Below are 12,956 nucleotides of genomic sequence, written 5' to 3'. Positions count from 1 at the left end.
TCATGGGTTAGATAATTCAAATCTTGCAGGATAAAATATCCAAAATCACGACTTACAGTGAACCTCCAGCACCTCTGTGACCTGGTAAGGCATGGAGCCCAGAGCTATGTGGTCCACCACGCAGGTGTAGGCGGCTCCATCATCTTTCCTGTCCACCTTGAGATGTACAGAACTTCTGACCGTGAATGACCTGCCAGTTGCGTTGACTTCCTTCTGACCTGCCCCAGAAGAGTCACAGGAAACCCATCAGACCAGTGCACATCATAAACATACACACATGCATGCGTAAAGTAAAAAAATACTTATTTGGAATCGACATTAAATTCCCACATTCCATATGTGTGTGGGTAATTTGTACTGAAAAATGAAATGCATTATTTAATATCACAGATTAGCACACTGTCAGAAAACATGGTAAAAATGCTCCCAAGGCAATATCATTTAAAAGGTCCTAATTAGGGCTGTCAATAGATTAAAATTTTTAATCTAGATTAATTGCATGAGTTAACTTGTGATTAATCGCAACTTAATCACACATTTTTATCTATTCTATATTTCCTTTAATTTAACGCTTTTCAAGTTTTTAATACTCTAATCAACATAGGCATTGACGAATATGGATGCTTTCTGCAAATGTATGTTTATTGTTAGTGAAAGAGTCAGCAAAATTATCTTTTAAAGATTTTTTAAGGATAAAAAATCACAGCATCCATATATTACTGGTAAAACTATAGATTTGACACACACAAAGTCAAAAACAATATCTATAAGAAAATGCATGTTAAACTTTTTTCTTTCTTTTATTATTTGATTGACATTGAGATGGACAGTTTTAAAGGCAGGATATGCAGGAATCATCCAAAAAAACCCTTTTCTACAAATTTGTCTAAACTGTCCCCATATACCAATACATAAGTAAAATGTAAGTACTCTGAAAAAGAGAGCACAAAAATCGAGTGTCTGTAGACCTCTCACCTGTTTTAAACAGCTCATTTTTCCATTTACTACACCACCTCCCTTCTGGGTTCCTTCTAAAGCCACGCCCTCAAAACACATGAACGGGCGACGCTGACCGGCTCTGCTGGGAGAAGCATTTACCTCAGACGAGCGGAGAAGAAGGAGCGCGGTGCATGTAGTAACATCATGTCACAATCACATGTAATAATACACCTAACTTTATCACTATGAATATAAACAAATAGGATAGCTTTAAGTACTCACTATTAAGCTAGCATATCGATACTGGTAAAGATTAAAATATATTTTGTTTGATTCGGTAACAAACGAGCTAGTTATATTTATAAGACAAAGCTAAACACAGATTGCATTGATACACATTTTTTCATTACCATCAGTTACACTGTGATGAAGGTGAATTTCGTGGAAGATTCATAACAGGTGTCGTCGACTCGAGGAAAAGCTACGCGATATTTACTCTCGTTTGATTTCTTCGTTTATTCCTTTTTTTTGCCTCGTTTGCCTTCACTGACTGCATATGTGTCACAGTTCTCTTAACTTAAAGATGACAAAGGCAGGAATTACAGAAACTTACAGGACTTTAATCACAATAGACAGCAACCACGATGACAACGGTACATTAAGACGAGATCAGACAATGGACAGGAACATGAGGGCAAACTATAAAGGGTGAGTGATAATGACAAACAGCTGTAACTAATGATGATAATTAACAAACACAGGTGATTCTAATTAAAGGTAACAAAACACAAGCAGTAATGATGAACAATAATGAAAACAGAACTAAAACCCTGACAGTACGCACCCTCCCGGTAGGCGCGACCTCGCGCCGTAGATAAACAACAAAAGGGGCGAGTGGGAGGGAGCAACAAACAAAAAAGAAAGTGTCCAAAAAACTGTTATGAAAGGTGAGGAAGGTCTAGAGCAGGACCCAAAGACCAGACGAGACAAAGCCCCAGGGTGGAGAAGCTGGCGGAGGGCGCCAGGGTGATGGAAGTCCTAGTCCCACCCTGGGGACAGACGACAGCGCGGACAACGGAGGGAGGATCCAGGGCGGGGCCACGCGAGCGGAGAACCCGGGGGAAGCCGAGGATCCGGAGGGACGGGGCGGAGCTGGTGGGTCTCCCGACCGAGATGTAGGAGGATTCCGGCGCCACGAGGCGGAGCCAGAGCTAGGGAGTCCCGTGGTGACGTCTTCGGAAAGGAGGAGCCCAACAAGCCGGAAGGGTGGAGTGAGAGACACACAGGGGAATGAGGAAAACCCAGAGGTGAGGGCAGGACGACGACTGACCAGGGGCGGAACCAGAGGGGTGACCGAAGCCTGGTGACGTCGTAGTGGGGACGGGAGCTGACGGAGAGGAGGGAGGAGAGACCCGAAGCGAGGCTGCTGGTCCGACAAGCCGAGGCGACCTCTAGGTCTCAGGGAGCGGGGGAGGAGAACTGGAGAAACTCCGAGACAGTGGGCAGAGAGCCACACCTCGGCTCCGACGAACCAGCGCCGGTGACGCGCTGAGGATGAGCTGAGGTGTGACGCTGTGTCCGCTGACGTAGCTTCGGATTGGCTGGTGCGGGAAATCCAAAAGGGAAACCGGACGGGACCGGCAGCGCTGACCAACAGCGACTTACGAGGGGCGGGCTGGACGGAACCAGTGGTGACGATGAGGGGTGGGAAATGTCCAAAGCACAATCCGAGCAGATGTTATAAACCCCAGGGACCGTTATTGGCTAACCCTCAGCTGCGGGGAGATGGACGTCCTCCCTGACGTCATTTGCAGCTCCCGCGGCGGCACCCCGGAAACTCTGGTCACGCAACCTGGTCAGGGGGAACATCCGGGGTTTCGGCGACGCTGGGCTCCGAGGGTAGCTCTGGCTCACAGGTCGCACTGCCGGGTTCTCCACCTGCGGTGGGCAGGAGTTCCGGGTAGGGTGAGTTCCGTCTGGTCTCTGGGGTTGGCGATGGTCCGTTGGACCGTCCGAAGTGATCGGACGGTCTCCCTGCTCTAAACCGAGTGCTTGTTTAAACGAAAAATCCATAAATAAAGCTAAAAACGAAACTGATTTTTCGAAAAACAAAAAACTCTAACTTGAAACACGGAAGGGAACACTAACACGCCACAAACGTTTGGTCTGATCTTCTGTCACAGTTCTCTTAACTAAATGATGACAAAGGCAGGAATTACAAAAACGTACAGGACTTTAATGACGATAGACAGCAAACACGATGACAACGGTACATGCAGACGAGATCAGACCATGGACAGGAACATGAGGGCAAACTATAAAGGGTGAGTGATAATGACAAACAGCTGTAACTAATGATGATAATTAACAAACACAGGTGATTCTAATTAAAGGTAACAAAACACAAGCAGTAATGATGAACAATAATGAAAACAAACTAAACAGAACTAAAACCCTGACAATATGCAGGTACTGTGAGTTCTGAATGCTCTTTCTCTGCCGTACTTTTGCTCTTCCTAGAGTGCCTTCCTAGAGTCAAATCAATCAACTGTGCGCATGTCTGGGTAGATCCCGTAGCAACAGGGGTGGTGCCATGGGCGTGAGAGAGAGTGATAGTTGCGCAAGCCAATCATTTGTTTCGTCCCGAATGGAAATAATGAGCTGTGTTTAAAACAGTCGTGAGAGGTCTACAGACACTCGAGTTTTATACTTTAATTATGTATTTGTATATAAAGACAGTTTAAACAAATTTGTAAAAAAGTTTTTTAGATAATTCCTGCCTATCCTGCCTTTAAGATCTACTGTAATGCAAGAATCTAATATAATGTTACACATCAGATATTTTTCCCTAACAGTTAATCAAACATTTACTTTTGCGTGAATTATATATCTGCGTGAATTCTTGTCAAAACAGATATATTTAAAACTGTAATTCTTTGTATGTGTGTATATACAATATTGGTGCGTCTTTGTGCACGCACTTCAGATGTGTCAGTCAGCGTGAGGAACATCGTTTTCCAGTCTTGTCGCTCTTAATAACTCTTTAACATCAATCAGGAAACAAACTTTATCCCTATTAATAACTACTTTAACATCAAGGAAGTCCTGCACTTTATTTTCTAATTCCTGCATGTTTTAAAACCAAAACCTTAGACACGCAAGTGGATGGGCATACATTATTTGTAATTAAGCTTTTAGGATGGTACACCTCTCAGAAAACGTACAAATAAACATAATTTTAGATGTTTGATGATGTATTTACCGTCTAAAACTGCATCATAATTTATCCAAAAATCCAGAAATTACACGCTGCGTTAATCGCATGTTAATAAATTTAGCGTCATTAAAATAAATTTATGTTAACTCGTTAATTTTGACAGCCCTAGTCCTAATTACATTTGCCACAAATATGTACCTTTGATTTCGGCCATGCGATTTCAGTGATGCAATACTTAAGTTCTATCTACTAACAATTTGCATGCTAAAATCACAATCAAACAACAAATTTATAAACATCAATCAAATCTGACATCAACTGTACAATTTTATACCATTTGTACCATTTTCAAATTGCGCTGAAAAACATTTATTTCGCACAGGTTGGCAAAACTTAAGGGCAGTTCACATTTTGCGCACAAATACGTTATTTTCAATGTAGCTGTGCTGCAAGAGAGCTTAAATAGAGAGTGACGCGGTCCGAGTTGAATTTTTTTTCAAAATCAGTTTCATCCTTTCCTTATCAACATAGGGCCATGTAAACATTGAATCATTCTGTATTAACTCAAGATGGAGGAACAGCTGATCATAGCTGTACAGGGATACACTTTCAAGCGGTTATTATTTTGACACAAATAGAAGAAACAATGTATGGAGACACACATTACTGAATCAATAGGGAGTGCGGCTCAATGTTGTTTAGCAACGGCACATACTACCGGAGCACAACCAGCCAAGCATGTTGGAAGAAAGGAGGAAAGCGGACTGGTCGCGTTTTCCACGGTTTAAGAGGCGAAATGTGAACCTCGCTTTTACAGTGCCATACATTTGATCAGTATGTGTTTTCTATAAATCGAATCTATGATCTCTGTGCTGCCAACCAGTCTAAAAAAAATCATTGAATTTATAAGAATACCTCTTTTGAGAATCCTTAAAGGATAATGTCTGTCAGAGAGATCACCAATACAGTAAGACTCAGCTATCACTAACAATACCACATAAAGCCATGTTTGTGCTGTGAAAGCCCTGAATCAATAAAACAATAAACGGCCAACCGAAAATGTCAATTTAAAAAAAAAAATTCTTCTCAAATAAACTTATACATGCATGACCTGACCAGATAAAGTGAAGAATGATCTGTCTGTCCTATTATCCATAAACACATTTATAAAGCCTTTGCTGTCCTTGGGTTTTGTCATCCAAACCAACAGGTTTTCCATTCAAAGCATTGATTTTGTGTTTTTATCTTGCAGGGTAGTGCGTGCTCTCTGATTGGTTAGTTTAAAGTGTGATTTTATTGATCGGCTATCAACCAAACCAACCTGGTTTACAACCCAATTTTATTCCTGTAATGCATTGATGAATAGCACAGAAGGATGTCAGACAAAAAGCAGTTCTTGACAGTAAGACCAGGATAGCTTTTTTTTTTTTACAAAAATGAATGTCAAATATGATTTCGCATTGACTTCAAATGACATTTATGTCTTATTTATGATGACCTTTTGAAAAACGTTGAAAGTACTGTTGACTACCATAACATTTACAATTATGGTATACTGAATGATTATCATACTACACATCATGGCATTTGGTACACTGTCAGAAAAAATGGTCAAAAATGGTCCTTATAGCTGTCACTGGAACATTACCCTTTCAAAAATTGCACCATTGTACCTAAAAAACGCCACAACACACACAACCTTGAGGCGGATGGGCTACAACAGCAGAAGACCCCACCGGGTACCACTCATCTCCACTACAAATAGAAAAAAGAGGATACAATTTGCACGAGCTCTCCAAAATTGGACAGTTGAAGACTGGAAAAATGTTGCCTGGTCTGATAAGTCTCAATTTCTGTTAAGACATTCAGATTTGGTGTAAACAGAATGAGAACATGGATCCATCATGCCTTGTTATCACTGTGTAGGCTGGTGGTGGTGGTGTAATGGTGTGGGGGCACAATTTAGGCCCCTTAGTGCTAATTGGGCATCGTTTAAATGCCACGGCCTACCTGAGCATTGTTTCTTACCATGTCCATCCCTTTATGACCACCATGTACTCATCCTCTGATGGCTACTTCCAGCAGGATAATGCACCATGTCACAAAGCTCGAATCATTTCAAATTGGTTTCTTGAACATGACAATGAGTTCATTGTACTAAAATTCTACCCCAGTGAGACCTAGGACCATTTTTTCTTAATCTAAAAACTCATATTTTACCCTGTCGATTCCCATGGTAATACTTTGGTACTTTCTGGTACATTTCTGCTAGCTGATATAATGAATAAACACACTGTTATTAAAAATATGTAAGATTTATGAGTTTCTGCAAGAATCCAGGCCCCTGCCGGTGCTCAATATGAGGAAAAGCCCGCTATGTAATTTCATATTCAGCATCTGGTGATTAATTAAAAAAAGTGTGAATGCTAATTGCTGGGGGATGAGCATGCAGCGTGATATCTGGTCAGAAAGCTAAACATTATGAGCACTCAGGCGTCTGAAAACACACCCCCGTCCCTCTTTCTCTCTCTGCGTGGCTTGATCCTTTCCAGAAATATAGACAGTAGCGTCAGTCAAACACTCTCTTAGCATTGCCTGCAGCGCCGACGTACTCTTTTGCATGCACGCTATCATCTGATGCTTCCGGAAGATTGATCACCTCTTTTAAGATGAGCTTGACTCTAAAGAAATGTTGCAAAATGCCTATTTCCAAATAGAAAACAATCTGATATATAAGAAACCTCTCTTATTCAAATATAGTATTTTTACTATGCATTTGATAACAACAATACGATCAGTTATGTATTTGGCAATAACCCAAAGCGGTATTCAGAGCATCTTTCTTATTTTCTGGGATTGGAACCCACGCGTTTCTGAAAGGACTTTACTGAGGGAAAGAGAACAGAACGCGCATTGTTTGTTTTTTAATTTTGCGAAAAGCACAACATTCTGTTTTTATTGGGAGTTGACACAAAAACAAACTAGACACTTTAACGTTTTAAATAATGTATAAATCATATCTGTATGTCCAAAATCAGCAGAGCAATCCAAGGCTCTTAAAAAGTAAAAAATAATAATTTAAAAAATAAAGAGGGTCGACCCCAGGGAGTTCAAGGGGTCATATTATGACATTATTTAATATGTAAAATAAGCTTTTGATGTCCCCAGAGGGCGTATGTGAAGTTTGAGCTCAAAATACCCCACATATAATTTATTATAGTTTAATTAATTTATTATTTTCATAAAAGTTTAATGCCTTTCAGAAAATGTTCTTCTTTAAATATATAAACATACAACATTTCAAATGAAAGAACAGACCCTTTCCTTTAAATTTTTTTTACATCCTACCTTCATTACTTCTCTTTTTATCACCTCCCAAATATGGGTAGGTTTCTTCAAAAACATAACATTTTTAGCAAAAAGCTGAGATAATTGCATTTTTGTGAAGGACTTTTGATAGAGATCAGATTCAAAGCGATCCTCAAAACTTACACGGACATACAGCTGTTTGCCCTAGGGTGATACTTTTTTATAAGTTTTATAAGTTGCGGAAGAGTGCTAACCTGGTGGATAACAGCGGTATTGCCGATTGCCGAAATACTCGTCATTGGCAGGGAAGCGTTTTCTCTTAATTGACAAGTTAACTCGTCAATGGCGGGTTAAGAGTTAAAATGTGTAGGTGCGAGCAAAATCTTGCCTTTAAATGCAAATGAGCTGAATAAAAAACACTGATCGCCATGATGGTGGTTTGTTGAAATTGAAACTCAATTGTGTTGTCAATTATTTGGCAGTGCCGTGGTTGGATAATGCTTATTAAGAATATTGTAACAAGACTTGCTTTTTATGTCACAAAAGAGGCGAAATCTGAATAACCTAATTTTTTACATGCTTGCAGAGAACGGTTTATCAAAACAAAGTTAATTGGTTGTTCTTTTTCACATTTTCTATGTTGATAGAAGCACTTTATAGTCAGATTTAAGAGACTATAAAGTGAGATGTGAGGCAATGGCCAAAGACTTATGTCTCTGTCTATGTGCAAACATACAAACAGAATAAAAGACCACAAACCTATAGGAAATTAGTGGAGTATATTTTGTATAGTAATTCAACTTTAACTCTTTCCCCACCATTGAGTAATCTCGTCAATTAAGAAAAAACATTTGCATTTAAAAAAAATGTGTTCCTTATGAGTTTTTATGTTAATCTGTAATACCGCACTTACCCAATTTATAAAAAACTGAAGAAAATAAATAAATAATTAAATAAATAAAATACTAATTATAAACTCTGTGTACGGTTTTATAATCATTCTGAATCGGATCTCTAACAAAATTCCTTAAAAATGCAATTATTTCAGCTTTTTGCTAATATATATATATATATATATATATATATATATATATATATATATATATATATATATATATATATATATATATATATATATATTTAAAGAAAAATACCCATATTTAAGAGTTTATAAGCAGAGAAAAATATAGATAAGATGAAACATTTTTCCCTTTTTGTTTGTTTGTTGTTTGCTTGAAAACAGACAATTCTTGAAAATGTTTTTTATTTGATGTTTATTTAGTTGATATATTTGTATGTTTATATATGTATAGAAGAACATTTTCCTGGAAGGCATTTTGTTAAACTTTTGTGAAAATCACAGAAAATGCTGGCGGGCAACTTTTCAAAAAAAAAAAAGAAAAAAAAAGGCTGGCGGGGAATGAGTTAAAAGCGTTGGCTATTATCCTTGGTAAATACTGTATTTTCCGGTCTATAAGCCGCGTTTTTTCATATCTTGGCTGGTGCTGCGTCTTATAGTCAGGTGCGCCTTCTAAGTCAGTATGAATTAATTTTGACATTTATTAAGCAAGAGACATCATTACCGTCTACAGTCGCGAGAGTCCACTATATGCTGCTTTTGTATTTATGTAATTCATGGATTCAGTAATGTGGAATGACGAGTCTGCGAACTTCACGCTTGTTGGCTTGTTCAGTTAATTTAATCTATGTTTTATCGTTTAAATAACTGATAATATTACTTTAACGTACAGACATCTATTCAACCTGCTGTTCTGTCTGCTATTGTTTAGTTGAATAACTTGCCTTTCCAGAGTAAATGTCTGTTCTTCGGCTTGGATTTTGTGAAATAATTTTCTAAATAAACGCGACGTATAGTCCACTGTGACTTATAAATGTTTCATATTAATGACACACTTTTGAAATATGCGACTTATACGCCGGTGCGTATTATAGTCCAGAAAGTACGTTAAGCTTTTCTGAGATCCTGGATCAGTGCTTGAGTTTTACTAGCAAGCACAGTCTGCACTGAAAGTTCTGTCAGCTATCCATCACCATGACCCAATCCGCAATATTCATGTCTGTCTGACTCTGCAAAAGTGAGTGGTATCTGTCAGTGTTAGATATTCTGTTTGGGTCTGTACGCTGGACTCCAGGAGCAGAGGCGATGCTCCTCATGAGAACAGATCACAGACTGAGATTCTTTTATATGGAAGTGAGTGACAGGCAGCCCGGCTGTGATGCTGCGTTCAACCGTGTCACCGGCCTTTAAGTTTGGGTTGCATGAACGCCCGTCCCTCCATCAATCGTTACCGGTGAATCATCAGGCGACTGAGTCCTCTGTCTGACACTTGCAGACCTCAGCCCTCTGAGACTGAATTATATTTATTTTTTTCTGTGGTGATGTTGGTTTAAGTTTAAATAAACTGAATGTTATTCTACACAGACAGATCCTAAGGGCGCACTCATATTATACTTAAGCGACCTGACCCGGTCTGCACTCACACTACAATTTATGAAACGCTATACCCGAGTACGCTTATGTAATTAAAAGACAATGTGCACGAAGGAGTTCTTTATAATTATGAGTTTATTTGGCACTGCGCAGATTGTTTGGCGTATGACATTAAAAAACACGATAGCGACTGCTTTTTTAGAGTTTTAAAACTCTCTAGCAATTAACTCTTTCCCCGCCATTGACGAGATATCTCGTCAATCAAGAGAAAATGCTTCCCCGCCAATGACGAGTATTTCCGTCTTTTTTGCAATACCGCTATTATCCACTAGGTCCGCAACTTTTTAAACCCGGAAGTATTGCCCTATGACAAGCTGCTGCATGTCCGTGTCTGTTTTAAAGATCGCTCTGAATGGGATCTCTATGAAAAGTCCGTCACAAAAATGGAATTATCTCTGCTTTTTGCTCAAAATGTGGTGTTTTTGCAGAAACCTACCCATATTCAAAAGCTGATTACAAAAGAACTACTGAAGATAGGATTAAACGTTTATTTTTTTTTTGAAAGCAGAGGGTCTGTTCTTTCATTTGGTATATTGTATATTTATATATTTGAAGAAAAGCATTTTCTGGAAGGCATTAAACTTTTGTGAAAATCATGAAAAACGCTGGCGCTGGCTGGCAACTTTTTTTAAAAACGCTGGCGGGGAAAGAGTTAAAATGTCATAAACCGATTGGTTCGCGCAGCGTGCATGGGCTGCATGTATTGCATGTAACACCTACAGTATAATAATGTTTTTACAATGATGCTCTCCCGTGTAGTTAGCGCATGCGTCCTTTTACAAAACATGGCGGTGACCATGGTCGGACATTTTTGGTTTCAATTCCATACAATGGAGGCGACGTCACGTCGTTTATCTTTTTTACAGTCCATGGTAGTGCCGGTGTCACAAAATTGCAAAAATTTCTACAGGAAGCCTATCGCAGGTGTCTCGCTATTTTTGCAATCATACACAATGCAATTTTTCAAAGCTGCTTTCTGATTGGTCACCTTCCCCCTTACCTCTAAGCACATCAGGGTTGATCTCATCGGTCTGCCGTTTCGACAGAAAATTAAAATAGTAGGGGACTATTTTTGGAAATCATTGCATCTCCTCCAGCCATGTTACGGCAGCAAAGTCTTTGACTATTAAGGTTCTCAAAAGAATAATTTCTTTAATTACTTTTTATAGTCTGTATCTTCTTCCACTACAAAAAAGGGACCATTCAGCCCAACAAAGAACCTTTTAGGAACCTTTATTCTAACTATATAGGTGCTTCCTTTTCTGTCCCCTACACTTTAGGAATGTGTGTACGGGACACTGTGGATTTTTTTATAAAGAAGCACATTAAGGGCATCCGCGTACCACATCCATACTAAAGGAAACATGCTGCTGTTCATCATGCACGATCAGCTTGTGGCGATCCGGGGGGATTTGTTTACCTTGCACCTCCCTGTCGTTCCTGAACCATCGGATGTCAGCTGCAGGCTTGCTGCCAGATGTGGTGCATGTCAGTGTGACGTCCTCTCCCTCAGCTGCTGGTCTCGATAGGCCTGTGATTTCTGGTTTTGCTGGGACACCTGAGATACGACCAGAGAATGAGGATTATGATGATAAACTGTGATATTCAGCATTTGGACGTTTATAAAATGAGCTGCGTGTTTGTGCGTGCATTACTGTACATGAAATTTGGATTCCTATATTAACCAATGTTTGTGTTCAAATACATATACATCTGGGATAGCATGAACATGAAGTAAAGTCTTTAAATTATGAGTTAATTTTGATATTTTGGTGTTAATTTTCAAGTTATTAATATGTTTTGATCCCTTTAACCATTTAACTATCAACTTCTCATTCTGAAACCACTTCCTTCCTGCTTTTAATCATTATGCACGGCCATTTTAATTTAAAAATAAGTTTTGTTTTTACTTTTTTATGTGTATAACATTGCAGAAGTAGTTTAGTTTCTACATTTTTAGGTCAAGAAAAACATAGCCTACAAATGTTCTTAAATATGCCGACTCCAGTGTTTTTCTGAAGGTACCACCATACACTAAATCACAGAGTGACAGCGACACAACTAACGCTCCTTTAGCAGATGTTAAATTCCCTCATTTCCATCAGTTCCTACACTGCCGAAGTGCAATGAGAGAACAAGAACCCGTGAAGGAACACATTGACCTCAGACTGATCAATGGTAGATCTTACCTAGCACTGTGAGGTAGGCCTTGGAAGTTTTGACAGGCATGGTGAAGAGCGAGCATGTGTATTGACCTTCATCTGATAGCGTGACGTCGTTGATACTGATGGTCAGCTCCTTCCAAGAGGCTTGAACCAGTTCAATCCGGTTGTCCCTTAACGCTAAGATAGAAAGGTGTGTATCATTAATTATCAATCACCAGAAAACATCAGTCTATTTAAATCACAACCAGCTCACTGAACCGATATTTAATCCATTGTAGTACAAACAATTATTATAAAAAAGTTATGATTTTTTATTAATTTAACGAAATAGTTGGGTTTGTCCCTTTTTGACCCAACACTGAGTGTATTTACTATTAACTTATTACAAAAATGTATTAAATAGTTTGTATTATCTTTTGAACGTCCCACATTTTACACACAAAATTTTTTATCTTGATTCCTTCTACAAAATATCCTTAAAATTATGGTCTTTTTTTGAAAAGTTTCATAAAATGCCATCCAGGAAAAACGTTTCTAAAAATATATAAACAAACAAATATGCCAAATGAAAGAACATACTATCGCGTGCGCACGTGAAACTTTCGCTTGCGCACATGAAACTTTTGCTTTCACGTGCGCACGTGAAACTAAACTTTTTTAAAAAATTCTGCACATGAAGATTTCGCATGAGCACATGAAGGTTTCATGTGAGCATGCAAGTTTCACGTGAGCATGCGAAAGTTTCACGTGAGCACATGAAACTTAACTTTAAATTTTTTTACTCCAATGTCACCTTAGGGGCTCGGTAGAAATA

General features: G+C 38.9%; 1 protein-coding gene across 5 annotated transcripts in view; it reads right to left on the bottom strand.

The window, feature by feature from the left end:
* Positions 1–12,956, bottom strand: part of cadm2b (cell adhesion molecule 2b) — a 153,931-nt gene that overhangs the window by 47,071 nt on the left and 93,904 nt on the right. For all 5 annotated transcript variants that reach the window (XM_073862656.1, XM_055195986.2, XM_073862654.1 and 2 more), the window contains exons 4-6: positions 12,167–12,319; positions 11,398–11,535; positions 57–218 (exon numbers count right to left, since the gene is read on the bottom strand). In XM_073862656.1, coding sequence (XP_073718757.1) covers positions 57–218; positions 11,398–11,535; positions 12,167–12,319 — 453 coding nt within the window. The remainder of the gene's footprint in view (positions 1–56; positions 219–11,397; positions 11,536–12,166; positions 12,320–12,956) is intronic.

The sequence above is a fragment of the Misgurnus anguillicaudatus genome, chromosome 24 (genome assembly GCF_027580225.2).
Source record: "Misgurnus anguillicaudatus chromosome 24, ASM2758022v2, whole genome shotgun sequence".
NCBI classification, from domain to species: domain Eukaryota; kingdom Metazoa; phylum Chordata; class Actinopteri; order Cypriniformes; family Cobitidae; genus Misgurnus; species Misgurnus anguillicaudatus.
The sequence above is the reverse complement of the archived record's forward strand: the minus strand, read 5'-3'. Positions and strand labels throughout refer to the sequence as shown.